This window comes from Xenopus laevis, chromosome 7L (genome assembly GCF_017654675.1).
Source record: "Xenopus laevis strain J_2021 chromosome 7L, Xenopus_laevis_v10.1, whole genome shotgun sequence".
Taxonomy (NCBI): Eukaryota; Metazoa; Chordata; class Amphibia; order Anura; family Pipidae; genus Xenopus; species Xenopus laevis.
In genome coordinates, this window is record NC_054383.1 from 68,260,488 (window position 1) to 68,280,287 (window position 19,800).

Consider the following 19,800-nt stretch of genomic DNA (forward strand, 5'->3'; position numbering starts at 1 on the left):
TTGGGAGTCATCCACCAATGGAGGCACAATAGCATCACCCATAGCATAGGTTCTTCATGCACGTCTTCTTTTTAATTAAATAACTGAACTTTTACCCTGCTGGCTTTGCCAGAATGTTCGAAGACTCCTGGAATGCAAACAATGCATTGTTGAATGTGGTTCTACTCCGTTCAAATCTCACGCTAGAATCCATTATCGCTGGCCTCTCCCACAATGTGCAAAATGCACACACATCCACATCAGCAGTAAAGTAAGATGGTATATATAGTATATGGTGATTATAAAGTCTTTTATTCTTAACATTTCTTTAAATCCATCAAAATGCCAATATATTACAGAAATATGTTAACATTAAATGTGTTTATATATATATATATATATATATATATATATATATATATATTCATCCTGTTCACAGTTTATACAGTTGAAAGGTTAGCAAGTATGCCTTATTGAACAAAAAATCTGTCTAAAAATACAAAACCAAAGAAGTTGTAGGAACATCCAACATTTGTCACAGAGAATAGGATTGCCTCGCATCTGAAGTGATAGCGAGACTTTTTTCTTTTTTCTAACCTCCTTCCAATATATGAATTAAAAATATATAGATCTAATTTTGAACACAACAGCTATTTAACTTTTATAGACCATGGATACTGTTGTTGTCTCCTCTTTTTGACTTAAACAGGAATGGTCCCCCTCACATGTTTTACTAGTTCTGCTCCCTGAGAACATAAGGCATTTATAGCCTAGGGATCAGACAAGTATTACAACTTCAGACCTTGCTTCTGTTTTTTGCATTCTTTTGGTCACAGTTATTTTTTATGATCACAGTATTTTTATGCGGTTTATTTTTAATATGCGCGGGATGGCAATTTATCTTGGTCAGCTGGAGGATCCACATGATCGATGGACTGGTAGGAGCTGCGATCTCGGGAAACTGTAATGAATCCTATGGAGAGATATATTTACCAAATATTGTTACTTAATTAAAGCTTTTGATTCAACGTTTTAAAGAAGTATACCAAATCAGTGGGTTTAATATAGAACACTTATTATGTGACAGCACAGATTTTTATTAGGAGAAACCAATGGGCACTGTGTGTATGCCCTCCAGTTGCACAAGACACCAAATCAGTTTCTTCTGAACTGGTCCAATATAAGGATATATGGTTCACCACTAACTACAAAAAGATTTGCAAAACAGCAGCAGAAAGACATTTACACAAATACACAGGCATGGGATTGTTAAATCCAGAGAGCTCTGACTGACAGGATGGCTATCCAATGTAAGCATGTATGTTTCCCCACCAGTGATTTGCATTTTAGCCAATGGGAAGGAAACAAGGAATGTCTTGTCACTCACGGTAGTGAAGATTTATCACAAGTAACAAAACATCCCATGTGTCATTATCCTTAGCCCAGCAGACAAACAATACTGCCTGCACTCAATAGTAAAATCCAGGTCCCACTGGGACACATTCAGTTACATTGAGTAGGAGAAACAAAAGCCTGCCAGAAAGCAGTTCCATCCTAAAGTGCTGGCTCTTTCTGAAAGCACATGACCAAGCAAAATGACCTGAGATGGCTGCCTACACACTAATATTACAACTAAAAAAATACACTTGCTGGTTCAGGAATTAAATTTTATATTATAGAGTGAATTATTTGCTGGGTAAACAGTGTAATTAAGAAATAAAAATTGCATCATAAAAATCATGACAGAATTTCTTTTAATCTACCACAGGTATAATGAGTAAGTGATTCTGTTTTTTCTTATGGGACAATGTCTAAACAAAAAAAAGGCACCAAAGGTCATGAAAAAAACATATTACAAACATACTTTTACCTGACCTGTCTCATGATCCATCATTCAATACAGTAACTGCATTAATATTTCACTAAAGTGTAACTAGAGTTTATTCAGGCATACCCAGCTTGTCTAAAGTGAAGAGAAATAGGCACTCCTCTTTCAGAGAACACAATGAATTTGTACGGTCACTGGAGGACAACTATTTTTGACTCATTGACTGTAACTATAAGAAAGCACATTAGTTCTCACTTACCTAGATTGACAAAGAACTCTCCCCCTCGCTCACGATACATATGATACATGAAGAAGCAAGACAATGGTTTGAGAAGCAGGCTTAAAATGCCCATGCCAGAACTAAAGCGAAACAAATCTCGAAGAGGTCCTGATTCAGAGGCTTTCTCTGCTCCAGCAAAGTACAGTGCAAAAAGAAGGATATCCGTCAAAACAGTCAGTAAGAGGCCAACAAAAAACTGAAAGAGGAAAACATTCCGTTATCCAAATCTGAGATGCATTTTCAGTATACTTTTTAGGAATATGTTTTACCTACCATAAAAATTGCATCAGCAGAGTCCCTCTGTGCAATTGCCCAAACTCCCATTGCCAGTACTGTTATGTTTGCCAAACCATAGGCTCTAGGAAGCCAATCAATCATGCATGCACTGCCAAACAAAGAAAACGTGAATATTATAGGAAAACTCTACCCCAAAATGAAAAGCAACAGATAGTTTATATCGTATTAAGTATGGAACATTTTGCTCTCATTAGATAGCTTTTAGACTCTCATTTCTCATTTAGTTTTACAGTATTTGGTATTTCAATAGGCTCTCATGCTTAACATATTTTGGCCCACAAATGAACAAATACAAAAAGTATTATAATCTCTGGATTATCCCTCTTTTACCATAAAGTATAAATTACACACACACACACGATACAGAGCTATTTATTAAGTCTAGGTTATTTGACACAAGTGCATAAATACTTAAAAGGGCAGTACACAACATCAATTTTGTTTTTTTGAACATGATGTTTAGTTTGATAAAACATACATTATCTCATTCTCAACCTTTTATTTTTTTTTATAAAATCCTTTTTAAGCAATGATTTATTACCAGATATATTGCGAGTTTGCTATTGTCCTTTCCTGTTACAATAGTTAATATTGCGAGTTTGTCCTTTCCTGTTACAATAGTTAAAATAGCGCATACTTCCTACAATTCACTTTAAGAGCTACACACATCAGGGTTTTAACTGCCACTGTGGTGTGAAGGGAAAAAAAACTCATCTTAAAATGCCCATGTGCCTGTCAAACTTCTGATAAGCACTGACAAAAAGGGATATACCTGATGCATACACCTAGTGGCTGATGTCAGAATAGCAACTAGCAGGAGATCTATAAGATATACAAATCTCTATTGTTGCAGTAGCTGTTTGAAAGAAATTCAATGAAATTGAAAGTAATTGATTGATTGTGCTGGATGTTTCTGCAAACACAGGATTATGAACAATTAACTGGCATGGTTGCCCTCACACCAGAAAACAACCAACTTCATTATGTTTTAACATTTCAAATAGTAAGATAATTTATACTTGTTATTTGTATAGCTGCAGATTTTTTTCCAGGTTCAGATTAGACAAATGTTAAAACTTCCTCCTTGTAAAACATGTATATTAAAATAGAGGCTATTTCTTGATGAGATTTTGATCAGATTAGAGTTTATGTATGACTGGCTTTAACCAGGGATGCCTTTGAAATAGTTGGCCATCTTGAATATATTACAATATATGGACAAACAATCCATTTTTGTTTAAATGGGAGGACATTTTTAGCAGCTTCCTAAATGTACTGATATGGGTACATATGTATATTATAATGTATAATACATAATATGGCAGCCCTCCACCACCTTTTGTCTTTCTTCCCATGACTCCGTAAACAATGTCACAAGGAGAGATTATGAGCAGCTTGTCACTTGTGGCTGGCCGTCTAGATTCCTACCGGCAAGTGATTGCCCCGTGCTTGGAGAGGACTACCATAAAAGTAAAAGGGGAGGATGATTAATGGCAAGTGTTATGACCCTACATCCAAATCTGTAAATTGATGTGATCTGCAAAACATTGTAAATCTTGTAGTGTCTTATAGCTGGCAGAGGTAGTGTACATACTATTACAAATTATACATACTACATATTAAATCTGCACATTCCCATGGGCCCGAAGGGTGGATAATGTTATTACTGCATTGCTGCTATGGTACATAGAAAGCAAAGTACAAAAGATGAAGGCCCAATGCATTTTTTTCCCAGGAAAAATGATGAAGATAGACGTGATAAAGATAAATCAAGCTCCATGGTTTATTTCCCTATGCACTGTTCTACAGGAAAGCATGGAGGGTTAATCAGTAACAGAGAAGAATACTTACAATACTGTCAGCAGCCAGTGTGTGAACACAATTGCCTGTAGAAATAGGAAACATGTGATATATTCATGATTAAAATCTCTATACTATTTCAAGAATGTCATAAATAACAATAATGAATTAGCTGAACCATTTTATGTAAACTGTAGAGCCATAAATTACTGCTAGACTGTTACCAATAGCATCCAATTGCTAAAAACACTATTCATTATTATAATGCATATATGGTGCCAGCATGCAAGGGCAATGGCACACAAAGATTTGTCTGTAGTAAAAATGTGGGCAACAAATCTCCCGAAAGCATTTAACTGCAGGTGACAAATTTCCCAGTGTGTCATTGCCCTAAAGTCTTTCAGCCAGGCATGGAATGACTGACATAGGTCATTGGCCAGGTGTAGGGAAATGACAGGAGACTAGAAAAGATGAACTAGCAGACAATTGCAGCACTAAATAATCAGAGGAAATTCAGGGCAATGGTACACAGAAATTTCATTGCGAGGCAACTTCAGAAAAACCAAGCGCCTCGTAAGTTTTACCACCGACGATTTACATTATTGGCGGTGGAAAAGCATTTTGAGTAATTTTTAGAGGAAATTTATCATGGGTTACTAAACTCTTCATGTGCCATTGCCCTCAACCTTGCAGCAGGATGTACAGTAAGTCTAGATATCTTTTCTCCCAGATGCTCAGGGCAGTAATTCTTCAAATCAGGTTAATAAAAAAACCTTTTAATTTTCCATTAATTATGCACTGTAGAGAATGTAGCTGTCTCTCCAGAGTGCAAGTGTGAAAGGTGGATTAATGGGGTCTGCTTGGAGTGTATTTTTTTTTCCAGTGAAACACCACATGGAGGAATTCTAGTGCACACTTACAAATTTTGCTTCAAAACTGTACCAGGAGAAAAGCTATATAGTACAGGTATGGGATCCGTTATCCGGAAACCCGTCATCCAGAAAGCTCCGAATTACAAAAAAGCTGTCTCCCATAGACTCCATTATAATCAAATAATCCAAATTTTTAAAAAATTATTACATTTTTCTGTGACAATAAAACAGTACCTTGTACTTGATCCAAACTAAGATATAATTAATCCTTATTGGAAGCAAATCCAGCCTATTGGGTTTATTTAATGTTTACATGATTTTCTAGTAGACTTAAGGTATGAAGATCCATTATCTGGAAAATCACAAAATGTTCAACAACGTTTTCTTTGCTTCTGTTAAAAAATGTTCTATGTCATTTTAAAAAATCAAGTAATGAACCGTATTTGTGCACTAAAAATGTAGCAAAAGGCAGGCACCAATCTGGAACCTCAAAAGTGTAATCCGGGAGTTCATAGTTTAAATTATACAAATTTTATTTTACATTATGTTAAAAACAATAGCCTTACTCATTTAGTGTCGCCTAGAGCCGCTTAAAGGTGAAGGAAAGCTACCGAAGCAGTTTATTGCCAATAGATTAACCACAAAAGTGCAATAACACTATATTTATTGTGTAGAATGCTTTACTATACCTGAGTAAACAGCTCTAGAAGCTCTCTCTGTTTGTTCAGGGTAGTAGCTGCCATATTACCTTGGTGTGACATCACTTCCTGCCCGATTATCTCCCTGCTGACTTATAGCTATGGGTTCATATTACAGCAGGGAGGGGAGGAGGAGAGAGGAGCAAACTAAGCATGCTCAAGCCCTAGAGGTTTAAACCAGGAAGTCTGACACAAAATCCCATGTATAAACAATAGAAGGAAAGAAATGTGGTGTTTCCTTTGACAGATGACTCAGAGCAGCATTACTTTGAGTGTTTACTGGTGTATTTATATAGACCTTTCTAATAAAGCTTACTTAATTTTAGCCTTTACTTCTCTTAGCAAAACAAAACATGCAACGCTTAACATAATGTAAAATAAAATGTGTATTATTTAAACTACAGTCTCCTGGATTCCACTTTTGAGGTTCTGGATTGGTGCCTGCCTGACACTACATTTTTCATGGTTTACTTCACTTGCTGAAGTTCCGAGACATGAGCACGCAGACCCACCGTTGACAGCGGTAAGCTTTTAAGCACAGTCCAGTGAACTCAGCTTCTCATGTCATTACATAGTTACAAAATTAAATTGGGTTGAAAAAAGACAAAGTCCATCAAGTTCAACCCCTCCAAATGAAAACCCAGCATCCATACACACACCCCTCCCTACTTGTAATTAAATTCTATATACCCATACCTATACTAACTATAGAGCTTAGTATCACAATAGCCTTTGATATTATGTCTGTCCAAAAAATCATCCAAGCCATTTTTAAAGGCATTAACTGAATCAGCCATCACAACATCACTGTCCTGACTGTGAAGAACCCCCTACGTTGCTTCAAATGAAAGTTCTTTTCTTCTAGTCTAAAGGGGTGGCCTCTGGTACGGTGATCCACTTTATGGGTAAAAAGGTCCCCTGTGTCAGCGGGGGCCTGCGGCACCCACAGGGGGGTGTAGTAAGGATCAAGGAGGAAGTCCTTTTCCAGTGAGTCCAGGCAGGGTACAATTCAAGGGTAATCCAAAAGAGAGGTCAAGTTCAGGCACGGGTTCGAGATGGCAGGCAGCAAGGTTCAAATGTCAGGAAACAGGCAGAAGATCTATAACAGGAAAAACAGGCAAGCTGGGAGACCCAGGAACACAATATAATATTGAGCTATACTCGGGCATCAAACCCGGGTTTCCGGCGTCTTTTTAAGTTTGAATTTGGCGCCAAGCGCGTGACGTCACCGCGCCGGCGCTCCGGCGTACTTGCGCCCACGTGTAGTCCTGGGCGCCGCCATCTTGGATCCGCCGCGCCGGGGGAAAGGTAGGGAGCGCCGAGCGCTCATTGTGACAGTACCCCCTCCCCCACGGGGGGCCACCGGACCACCAGGACGAGGCTTCTGGGGAAACCGACTATGAAAGATATTCACAAGGCCGGGAGCATGCACATCCGAGTCCTTCTCCCAGGAGCATTCCTCAGGACCAAAGCCCTTCCATTGGATGAGGTACTGGAGAGATCACCTGGAGAGTCTAGAATCCAGAATCTTCTCGACTTCGTACTCTTGCTGGCCGTCCACGAGGATGGTAGAAGGAGGGGACTGACCAGAGGAGAAGTGATTGGACACTACAGGTTTCAACAAGGAAACATGGAACATGCTGGGAATCCGCATCTCAGGAGGTAGCTGCAGACGGACAGCCACAGGATTGATCAACTCGGAGATGGAGAAAGGACCCACGAATTTAGGACCCAACTTAGGAGATGGAACCTTCAGGCGGATATTCCTAGAAGAAAGCCAGACTTTATCACCAACCTGTAAGGAGAGGAAGGCTTTCTCCTACGATCAGCAAAGGTCTTGTGTACCAGGGAGCTCTTCTCCAAATTAGACTTAGTAGCAGTCCAGATGGCAGATATGTGAGCTGCATGATCTTCAGCAGCGGGAACGTCGGAGAGAAGAAAGTCCTGAGGAAAGGCTAGAGGATGCTGACCATATACAGACAGGAAAGGAGATCTTCCAGTAGAAGAGTGATTGGCATTGTTGTGAGCGAATTCCGCCCACGGAAGTAGATCTGACCAGTCGTCTTGGCAGAGGGAAACATGGTTTCTCAGAAACTGTTCCAGAGCTTGATTCACTCGCTCCGCTGCCCCATTGGTCTGAGGGTGATAGGCAGAGGAGAACTGAAGAGAAACCCCCAAAGACTTAACATAGGGAACGCCAAAATCTGGAGACAAACTGGGATCCCCTATCGGAGACAATTTCCACAGGGAAGCCATGTAGACGGAATATATGCTGTATGAAGAGAAGAGACAGTTCCACAGCAGAGGGGAGTTTCTTTAAGGGAATGAAGTGTGCCATCTTGCTGAAGCGGTCTATTACCACCCAAATGACAGTGTTCCCACAAGAGGGCGGCAGCTCCACAATGAAGTCAATACCCAAATGAGTCCATGGACGAGAGGGTACTGGTAGAGGTTGTAGAAGACCGCAGGGTCGAGAGTGGCTAGCCTTAGTGGTGGCACAAACAGTACAAGCTGCGACAAAGTCTCTGACATCCTTACGGATGGTCGGCCACCTGACTAGGCGCCGAAGGAGCTCAAGAGTCTTTTCTGAACCAGGATGACCGGCTTGTTTGGAGCTATGAGTCTGCTGGAGGATGGGAAGGCATAATTCAGGGGACACAAACACCATTCCAATGGGGGTATCTGGAGGAGCGGCAGACTGGCAAGACATGATTTGTTCAGCGAATTGGGGAAATACAGCATTGAAGATCCTGGATGGAGGGATGATAGGATCTTGCTCTATAGGAAGGCGGTCCTCTGGGGAGAAACTTCGAGACAGGGCATCTGCCTTCCGGTTCTTGGTCCCAGGACGATACGTCAGGACAAAATTGAAACGAGAGAAGAAGAGAGACCATCTTGCCTGACGGGGGTTTAGTCTCTTGAGGGATTGTATAAACTCTAAGTTCTTATGGTCAGTGTAAATCGTGACTGGATGAGGTGCGCCCTCCAAGAGATGACGCCATTCCACGAGAGCGAGTTTGATAGCCAGAAGCTCACGATTCCCAATGTCGTAATTCTGCTCAGCGTAGGAAAACTTCTTGGAGAAGTATGCACACGGATGGAGCTTACCATCTGCAGAATGTCTCTGGGAAAGGATAGCACCTGCCCCGACGTCAGAGGCATCAACTTCAATGAAGAAGGGTAGGTGAGGCTCAGGGTGCTGAAGAACTGAGGCAGAAATGAAGGCATCCTTCAGGGACTGAAAGGCTTCAAGAGCCACAGAAGGCCAACAATTGGGCTTCCCTCCTTTGCGGATGAGGGAGAGGATAGGAGCAATGCTAGAAGAAAAGCCTTTAATGAATTGGCGGTAATAGTTCGCAAAGCCTATGAACCTCTGGATCGCCTTGGTACTCTGGGGGAGTGGCCATTTCTGGATAGCTGATACCTTGGCAGGATCCATCTCGAAGCCCTCAGACGAAATGATATAGCCAAGGAAGGAGATCTTAGGGACTTCGAAAGTACACTTCTCCAGCTTGGCGAAGAGGGAATTCTCCCTGAGACGAGAAAGAGCCTCTTTGACTTGGGAGCGATGGGTTTCCAAATCTTGAGAAAAGATGAGGATGTCATCCAGATACACAACAACCGACTTCCCCAGGAGGTCCCGAAAGACATCATTAACAAACTCCTGGAAGACAGCAGGGGTGTTGCAGAGGCCGAAGGGCATCACAAGGTACTCGTAATGCCCATCACGAGTATTGAAAGCTGTCTTCCACTCATCGCCCTCTCGGATCCTGATGAGGTTGTAAGCCCCGCAGAGATCCAACTTGGAGAAAACCTTGGCCCCTTTTAGCTGGTCGAAAAGTTCAGAAATAAGGGGTAAGGGGTATCTGTTCTTGACAGTTATCTTATTGAGACCCCTATAGTCAATACAGGGGCGGAGACCACCGTCCTTCTTTTCCACGAAGAAGAAACCAGCTCCGGCTGGGGATGTGGAAGGACGAATAAAACCTCGCTGGAGATTCTTAGAGATATATTCCTTCATGGCAATAGTCTCCGCAGGAGACAAAGGGTAAGTTCGCCCACGGGGAGGCATGGTTCCAGGAAGGAGGTCAATGGGGCAGTCATACTGCCGATGCGGGGGAAGGAATTCTGCTGATTTTTTGCAGAAAACATCGGAGTAGTCCCTGTAGACAGAGGGCAATGAAGATAAGTTCGTTGAGGAAACTGTAACCCGTTGGATGGGCTGAGAAATTAAACAATGTCCTTGGCAATGTAGACTCCAACGGGAGATTTGACCGGAGGACCAGTCTATGGAAGGGTTATGTAGTCGTAGCCATGGTAAACCCAGCACGACCGGAGTGGAGGGACAAGGGATGATCAGGAAAGACATCTTCTCCCGATGTAGTGCTCCAGTCTGAACAGATACTTCACCAGTAGACAGAGTGATGGTGTCAGTGGAAAGGGGTCTGCCATCAATGGCGAAAACTCGTATGGGAGGACACACGGAGGATAGAGGAGCTCCAATCTTTTTAGCAAAAGCCAAGTCCATAAAGTTTCCTGCAGCTTCGGAGTCAAGGAAGGCCGAAACAGGAATTGACTTGGAGGTCAGCAGGATCTGCAAAGGAACACGAAACTGATGAGAGTTTTCAGAGGACTTGGAACAGACACCACTGATAAAAGAAATTCCAGTCTTACTCTGAGTAGGAACATTCTTCAACTTTACAGGACAAGAGACAGCTAAGTGGGATTGCCCACCACAGTAGAGACAAAGTCCAGCCGTACGTCTACGGAGCCTTTCTTGTTCAGAGAGACGAGCCCTTCCAACTTGCATCGGTTCCTCCGGAGGAGGAGAAGTAGAAGCTGGAGTATACAAGAGAGACCTTTGGAAACGGGGTGCCAACAAGGGTTGAAATCTTTTACAATGCTCCTTCTCTACTTGATGCTCTCTGAGACGAGTGTCCACCTTAATGGATAGTGCAATCAGATCTTCTAGCAGGTCAGGGAACTCCCTGGAGACAAGATCATCTTTAATGCGAATAGACAGTCCTTGATAGAATACAGCCTTATAGGCATCGTCATTCCAGGAAGTCTCAGCCATCAAAGTTCTAAAGTCAATAGCATAGTCACTGACAATGTGGTTTCCCTGCAGGAGTTGCAGAAGACGAGAAGTAGCATTAGTGACCCGACCCGGGGCATCAAACACAGTACGAAATGCTTGAAGAAAAGCCTTAGCATCAAAAGTCAGTGGAGAATTTTTCTCCCAAAGAGATGTTGCCCACTCAAGCGGTTTGCCCATCAAACGAGACATTACATAGCCCACCTTGGAACGTTCATTGGTGAAGTGCAAAGGTTGAAACTCGAACTGGATCTGGCACTGTGTAGCGAAACCTCTGCAGGCCTGTGGGTCTCCACTGAAGCGAGGAGGAGGTGGAATACGAGGCTCACCAGACGAGAATCCTGCGTTGGACGAAGAGACCGCCAAGGGAGGATTTACAGCAGCTTGGGAAGCAGGGGGCGCTGGAGGCACACGAGAGAGAAGGGTATTGAGTGCCTGCCCTATGCGATACTGCTGGGCTTCATATTCCTCCATGCGGGATGCCAGTCCGCGGAGCGCACGTCCGACGTAGCTTCCTCAGTAGGATCCATGGCCCGAGTATAATGTCAGCGGGGGCCTGCGGCACCCACAGGGGGGTGTAGTAAGGATCAAGGAGGAAGTCCTTTTCCAGTGAGTCCAGGCAGGGTACAATTCAAGGGTAATCCAAAAGAGAGGTCAAGTTCAGGCACGGGTTCGAGATGGCAGGCAGCAAGGTTCAAATGTCAGGAAACAGGCAGAAGATCTATAACAGGAAAAACAGGCAAGCTGGGAGACCCAGGAACACAATATAATATTGAGCTATACTCGGGCATCGAACCCGGGTTTCCGGCGTCTTTTTAAGTTTGAATTTGGTGCCAAGCGCGTAACGTCACCGCGCCGGCGTCCTTCCGCCCATGTGTAGTCCTGGGCCCTGCCATCTTGGATCCGCCGCGCCGGGGGAAAGGTAGGGAGCGCCGAGCGCTCATTGTGACACCCTGCTATTTGTCTATAATGTCCTCTAATGTACTTGTAAAGTGTAATCATGGTGGACACAAGTATCATCATTTTTATGAATATGCATCCACTACTGTTTTATTGTGTATACATTTAAAACCATTTAAAATTAATAGCAGGGCAAACACTAGAATATGATTGGTTTTTGGTGAGCATTTATCAACACAGTTTATCAAACTATGGCCTGCATAGTTTTGTGCCATGTGCAAACAGATATATTGCCCTCCCACAAGTTATTATTGAACAAACTCCTCTGTGGCACCCTACCAAAAACTAGTTTCACTTGCTTTATATCTTAACCAGAAAGGGAGGGGCTTTGTGTGGAAGTGGGCAGTGTTCTGTTTATAAAATTATACAAAACACAATTGGTAAAAGGCATAGGAGAAAGGTCCTATACAGCTTTACACCAGTTACTGATAGAATCAGCCTGGAGCCACATATAAACTAATGGGGGTCATTGGGGGGCTGAGCTGACAAAACTTGAAACACTTTGAACATTTATTTTAAATTACACATAAGTAATTAATTTTATTACCTGTTACCATCTGTGTTAAAAAAAAAAAAAATGTTGGGAGTTACTTTACCAATGCTTTGCTTGTTATGAAAGTATAATTTCAACAAACCTCAAATTTAAGGAAGTATTTAGAAAGAACAGAAGACTCAAGATTTCTCAATAAGTTAACTATTGCAAATCATCAATCATCAAAAGTAAAGTGAGTGTATTTTAGATGTGTGTAAAGAACAGATTTTGAAAATGAATCATTCATACAGTGCTCAGCATCTGTGTACTTACATACGTTAAAAACACATACCTGGTAGAATTATCGTTGTTGTCATAAAACAAGAGTAATTGGACATGCATATAGAATATTTATTTTAACGGGGTTGGTCACCTTTAAGTAAATGTTTAGTATGTAATAGAATGGCCAATTCTAAGCAACTTTTCCATTGATTTTCATTATTTTTTTTTCATAGTTTTATAATTATTTGCCCTTTCCCTCTGATTCTTTGCAGCTTTCAAATGGGCGTCACTGACCCCATCTAAAAAGCAAATGCTCTGTAAGGCTACAAATTTATTGTTATAGCTAATTTGTATTTCTCATATTTTTCTAGGTCCTCTCCTATTCATATTCCAGACTTTTTTTCAAACAATGCATGGTTAATAGGGTAATTTGAACCCTAGCTACCAGATGCAATAATAATGCATATTAAGCTGAATAAAAAGCTAAATAACTCAAAAACCTTAAATAATAATACATGAAAACCAATTGCAAATTGTTTCAGAATATTACTCTCTACATCATATTAAAAGTTAACTTAAAGGTGAACAATCCCTTTAATATGCTGTAAAAGGGTGATAAGGCACAGGGCTAAACTCCATCCATTAGACATGCACTCTTTGCAGTAATGTAAATTGAAAGTGAAGTCATCATAACAGGAAATGAAATATTCTTTGTGACCCGACCTACTAATCCCAACTCATCCAAACATTTTGTGGGTACCCAAGCTGCTGCAGAACTCTAACTAATGGGACGCCAATATGCACAACAAAATGTGATATGAAAATCTTTATACAAGCACAAAATAATTGACAGCACTATGTAAGATTTAAGACAGTTTTCAAATAAGTATGGAGCACAAATCTGTCATTTTTGCACTCACCACTGTGCGCGCGCACACACACACACGTGTTAAACACACAGCTTCTAAATTCGCACAACAGTCTAGAATCACAACACAGTCTAAAGAAGTTTTCTTCTTTTTACAAGAAATGTTATAAATGTTCACTTTCTATATTGGGAAGTGAAGGGTGAAGGAAGCATTACTGAATATTTCACAATGTGTTGCAAGCTGTAATGCTACAGTGGTGTGAAAAACTATTTGCCCTCTTCCTTATTTCTTATTCTTTTGTATGTTTGTCACACTTAAATGTTTCTGCTCATCAAAAACCGTTAACTATTATTCAAAGATAACATAATTGAACACAAAATGCAGTTTTTAAATGAAGGTTTACGTTATTAAGGGAGAAAAAAAACTCCAAATCTACATGGGCCTGTGTGAAAAAGTGATTGCCCCCCTTGTTAAAAAATAATAATAATCAGGTGTTTATCACACCTGAGTTCAATTTCTTTACTCACCCCCAGACCTGATTACACCTGTTTCAATCAAGAAATCACTTAAATAGGAGCTACCCGACACAGAGAAGTAGACCAAAAGCACCTCAAAGGCTAGACATCATGCCAAGATCCAAAGAAATTCAGGAACAAATGAGAACAAAAGTAATTGAGATCTATCAGTCTGGTAAAGGTTATAAAGCCATTTTTTAAAGCTTTGGGACTCCAGCGAACCACAGTGAGAGCCATTATCCACAAATGGCAAAAACATGGAACAGTGGCGAACCTTCCCAGGAGTGGCCGGCCGACCAAAATTACCCCAAGAGCGCAGAGACAACTCATCCGAGAGGCCACAAAAGACCCCAGGACAACATCTAAAAAACTGCAGGCCTCACTTGCCTCAATTAAGGTCAGTGTTCACGACTTCACCATAAGAAAGAGACTGGGCAAAAACGGCCTGCATGGCAGATTTCCAAGGCGCAAACCACTTTTAAGCAAAAAGAACAATTTTGCTAAAAAACATCTCAATGATTGCCAAGACTTTTGGGAAAATACCTTGTGGACCGACGAAACAAAAGTTTAACTTTTTGGAAGGTGCGCGTCCCGTTACATCTGGCGTAAAAGTAACACAGCGTTTCAGAAAAAGAACATCATACCAACAGTAAAATATGGTGGTGGTAGTGTGATGGTCTGAGGTTGTTTTGCTGCTTCAGGACCTGGAAGACTTGCTGTGATAGATGGAACCATGAATTCTACTGTCTACCAAAAAATCCTGAAGGAGAATGTCCGGCCATCTGTTCGTCAACTCAAGCTGAAGCGATCTTGGGTGCTGCAGCAGGACAATGACCCAAAACACACCAGCAAATCCACCTCTGAATGGCTGAAGAAAAACAAAATGAAGACTTTGGAGTGGCCTAGTCAAAGTCCTGACCTGAATCCTATTGAGATGTTGTGGCATGACCTTAAAAAGGCGGTTCATGCTAGAAAACCCTCAAATAAAGCTGAATTACAACAATTCTGCAAAGATGAGTGGGCCAAAATTCCTCCAGAGCGCTGTAAAAGACTCGTTGCAAGTTATCGCAAACGCTTGATTGCAGTTATTGCTGCTAAGGGTGGCCCAACCAGTTATTAGGTTCAGGGGGCAATTACTTTTCCACACAGGTTTGGATTTCTTTTCTCCCTAAATAATAAAAACCCTCATTTAAAAACTGCATTTTGTGTTTACTTGTGTTATCTTTGACTAATAGTTAAATGTGTTTGATGATCAGAAACATTTTGTGTGACAAACATGCAAAAGAATAAGAAATCAGGAAGGGGGCAAATAGTTTTTCACACCACTGTATGTCCATATTATAAACAGAGCCGGGCCAATCCAGCCAGGCGCCCTAGGCAACCTGGCCGGGCACGGCGCCGGCTGAGTGCATGCTTTGGTGCGCATGCGCAAAATTGCGCTCATGCGCAGAACTGCATGCGAAGGAATTACAAGAAAATATCCGTGGCAGTCGAGGAGAGACGGGACCGGACAATGGGGTAGGTGTCAGAGCAGGTACGTGCCTGGTGCCCCCCAGCTTTGCACCCTAGGCACGTGCCTACTCGGCCTACCCCTACCTAGTTCCGGCCCTGATTATAAATATTACATAACTTCACATAAATCCACAAAGCCTTGTGAAAGGAGTGACATTGTGCATACACAAACCACACATCCATCTTTCCTGATTTTTGATCATCTAGATTACTCAGCACATCATTTATCTCCAGCATACACAATTACTGTGCATCCTGGGAAAATAAATAACCACATCACTTATTTTATAGAGCTGAGATTGTTTCTTATCTATTAACATGATGTAGATCAGATGCCACTGCTTAGTAAGGCCTAAAGCTATTATTCTCCTAGACATTTCTAGTAAAATTAATTAGACCACATATAAACCCAACATTTTTTATTTGAAGAAACATCTACAAAGAATACATTTCATAAGTTGTAGCATGGAATGTGATTTTGACAAAGATAAGGTCTTGTGAGCAACTTCTACTGAGCAAGTAGACAGAAATAGGTCTTATGATTTTCTACGAGAAAACAAGCAGTATTGTTAAAATTTGGATAAAACTGACTTTTTGTAGCTATGAAAAATGAATGCCCTGCTTCCCCCTTGAACCACCACGAACACATTTTGCTATTTATACATTCTCTGACCACACTATAATATCAGAAAGGTCATGGCAATTTGGCCATTTATGGTTGTGGCCATATTTATATTTTTGACACTGTACCAGACAGATATATATATGTTCAAAAGTAAAGGCTCTAATGAAATGTTCTGATGTCCTTACTAAAAAATACTAATAAACGCTAGTCTATTAGTATTCGTTCAGAAGAATGATGCAGCCTACATGAACTTCTATGTAACTATTCAGAAATCAGCAATAAAGTTTTGTACACTTGTAGCTGTCCACTTTTAAAGTGAAGACCTGGCAATTCTATCAGGTCCTGACTGGGATTCAAAACAGGCCCTGGCATTTCAAGTACAGAGAGGCCCAAACAGCCCAATACATAGTGACTGTCTATAGCTTCTTACAGCAGCCCCTCTGGCATTTTCCAGAATCCACACTTTACCAGTTTATAACACCTATACAATCCACATACTATAGGTCTTATCAGTCATAAAATGTGCAGCATATGGCTGCCTCACTAACGTTTAGTTATCCTATGCTCAGATTGTGCAAGATACAAGGACCTAAAATGCACAAGGTTTCTTCATGATAGAATTTAGAGCAACAATTGCCTGATCTAGACAGGCTCACAAAGATTGCCATTATAAAGAATACAAAATGTCTAGAATAGCCCTATATGTAATTTCCCTAAACAGAGCTAGTCAATCAAAGCAACAGAAAGGGATATCTTCACGGTTTTCTCACTTAAAGGAAAACTAAACCCTAAAAACAAAGGCAGCTAGAACTTACTGCACCAGCCTAAAGGCTCAGCATCTCTATAACGAATGAGAATGTGCATTCAAAGTTGTCAGGGGACCTCCCCATCCTAGATTTTGTTAGGAGTGTCACTAACACTAATTCAGATTCACATTACATGGCAGCTCTGAGACCAGTACAATTAGCATCAGAAATAATCAGCACAGTAGCATTATCTTAAATGACAGGCAAATTTCATTTTCTGCCTTACAATTTATGATGACCCCCTAAGCTTTGCTTTGTAATTGTAGCCCAGAACACTCTGAGCATGTTCAACTACTTATCAGCCTTGAGCCGTGAATGGTATATCGTATTTATACACTTTATGTTGTGAATCAGTCTCTTGAAGGGGTTCTTTGAGTTAACTTTTAGTATGATGTAGCGGAGGGGTCCCCAACCTTTTTTACCCATAAGCCACAATGAACTGTAAAAAGAGTTGGGAAACAACGCAAGCATGAAAAAAGTTCCTGGAAGTGCCAAATAAGGGCCGTGATTGACTATTTGGTAGCCCCTGTGTGGACAGACAGCCTACAATAGGCTTTACTTGACAGTAGAACTAGTTTTTATGCAACCAAAACTTGTTAACATAAAGGTAAACCACACCTTTAACTGAGAAAAGGAGATGGAAAGCTCCTATGGGCATCTTCAGAGGCACGGATCTTTACTGCTACGGGCAGAGACACACGTGGAGATTCCAGGAGATTAGTTGCCCAGCAACAAATCGCCTCTTCTTCGGGCTACTAATCTCCCAGCGATCTCTCCAACTACAATAGGCTCTACTTGACAGTACAACTAGTTTTTATGCAAGAATTCAAAAATAAGCACCTGCTTTGAGGCCACTGAGAGCAACATCCAAGGGATTACTGGGTTGGGGATTACTGATGTAGAGAGTGATATTCTGACAATTTGTAATCAGTTTTCATTTTTTTTTTTATTTCTGGTTTTTGAGTTATTTAGCTTTTTATTCAGTCACTATCTGGTTTGCAGTTTCAGCAGTCTGATTGTTAGGGTCCAAATAACCCTAGTAACCATGCATTGATTTGAATAAGTGACTGGAATATGAATAGGAGAGGACCTAAATAGAAATAGGAGTAATAAAAAGTAGCAATAACAATTCTTTTGAAGCCTTACAGAGCATTTGTTTTTGGATGGGGTCAGTGACCCCCACCTGAAAGCAGGAAAGAGTCAGAAGAAAAAGGCAAATAATTAAAAAACTATAAAAAATGAATAATGAAGACCAATTGAAAAGTTGCTTAGAACCGGCCACTCTATAACATACTAAAAGTTAACATAAAGGTAAACCACTCTTTTAACTGAGAAAAGGAGATGGAGAGCTCATGGGGGCATCTTCAGAGGCACAGATCTTTGTTGCTAAGGGCAGAGACACACGTGGAGATTCGGGGAGATTAGTCGCAGAGCGACAAATTGCCTCTTCTTCGGGCGACTAATCTCCCCCGCAAACTAGAATTTAAATCGCCGGCGGGATGGCACTCAGAGTGCTTTGTTTTCCGAAGTCGCCCAAAGTTTCCTCGTGAGGCAACTTCAGAAAACGAAGCGATCCGAGTGCCACCCCGCCGACGACTTACATTCTAGCCAGCAGGAAGGAATTGCGGGGAGATTAGTCGCTCGAAGAGGATGCGATGTCACCGGGAGTCTGAATCTCCACGTATGTCTCAGCCCTAAAGGACTGTGGTTACCTTGGGCTGTTACATAATAATACAAAACATAATGTGCAGATGTCTACCCTGCTTCTTTGAGCTTTACGTCTTCTCTCCCTTAATTGAAAACACTGGGGCTCATTTTTGGATCCTGACCATTAGGTAAAGGATCATAATATTATAGCATTCCTAATTGAACGTTTAAACAGCATAACTGGCAATAGCAGCAGTATTAAAATGAAACATTCTGTACAAAAGAAGCAACTGTACCTATGTAAAAAAGATCATTAGATATCATTATGTCACGGTGTCATCTTAACAGGAAGGAAGTCTAAATAAGATAATAAAAAGGAAAAAAAAAACAAATCAATGACAGCTGCAATTCTAAACTAGATGAATAGATTGAATTTCCAGATATGTAATGACTCCAGTCCTGCTAATTGCACCATACCAACAAACGGACGAGTTCTGGGAAAGTGCGCAGCTTCCTTTTTCACAGACTGTGAGTATAAACAAAAGACAATAGCGATATGTATGTAAGGCAATAAGCTGATGCCACTCCTCGGCACTATCAAACTTTAACCCTCACCAAAGGAAGTGTGAGGAAAATACGATAACAATGAGTGGACAGTGTGTGCTGCAGTTATGAGGCACAGTCATACTACACAAAATACATTATACTGCTAGTACACCTGAGCTTCATCGGAGACTTCGCGTGAAATCTCCCCTGTCAGAAATGATTTACGTTAGTTTATAACACATTTCCCCGCTCCCACCAAAAAACAGACCATTACTCTTGAGAACCTGGTTACCTTTAAATTCACAGCCGGCAACTCCATATCCTGGACTTGTCTCGCCTTGCCCAAACTTCAGCTGTAGTCGCCTGCCCGACTGTACGCGCACCACGTGATGAGCCTTTCCTAGCGGCTTTGCTAAAACTCAGTCAGCGGGGTCACATGGGATTGAGAGAGTTGTCATGTGATAGTCCATAAATTGTTGGTTATACCGTTTTCATAATTGTGTTCTTGATGACTTATTGCCGGATATATACATTTTGTCTAAACAGCAGCACGCGGAAGGCTGAAAATGAATTCCCGTGCATGGAGTTAATATGAATAAGGGATACATAGTTATTTGCCTATTAAAGCGAAAATAATCACAGTTTCTGCTTGTCACATCACATATACATAATATCAAGCAGGGTGAAAAAATAGAGTGTAATGCATAGTGACTAAAA

At 41.1% G+C, this 19,800-nt stretch overlaps 1 protein-coding gene across 2 annotated transcripts; it reads right to left on the reverse strand.

Annotated features, from left to right (window-relative positions):
* Positions 1-265: 265 nt before the first annotated feature.
* On the reverse strand, positions 266-19,513 carry agtrap.L (angiotensin 2 receptor associated protein L homeolog). Of its 2 annotated transcripts, XM_041568581.1 has the most exons (6): positions 19,376-19,482; positions 18,834-18,894; positions 4,236-4,270; positions 2,361-2,472; positions 2,067-2,283; positions 271-952 (listed from the first exon to the last, which is right to left on the reverse strand). In XM_041568581.1, exons 4-6 carry the CDS (start codon positions 2,463-2,465, stop codon positions 855-857), a joined length of 420 nt encoding a protein of 139 aa, XP_041424515.1. In that variant the 5' UTR covers positions 2,466-2,472; positions 4,236-4,270; positions 18,834-18,894; positions 19,376-19,482; the 3' UTR covers positions 271-854.
* Between the last annotated feature and the right edge of the window lie 287 nt (positions 19,514-19,800).

Excerpts from the sequence above, each read along its gene's own strand:
- agtrap.L (XM_041568581.1), bottom strand. The coding sequence starts at position 2,465 with ATGATTGATTGGCTTCCTAGAGCCTATGGTTTGGCAAACATAACAGTA. Across the intron at positions 2,284-2,360 it reads CTGCTGATGCAATTTTTATG|TTTTTTGTTGGCCTCTTACT; the intron begins GTAGGTAAAACA and ends TTCCTCTTTCAG. Across the intron at positions 953-2,066 it reads AGAGTTCTTTGTCAATCTAG|GATTCATTACAGTTTCCCGA; the intron begins GTAAGTGAGAAC and ends ATCTCTCCATAG.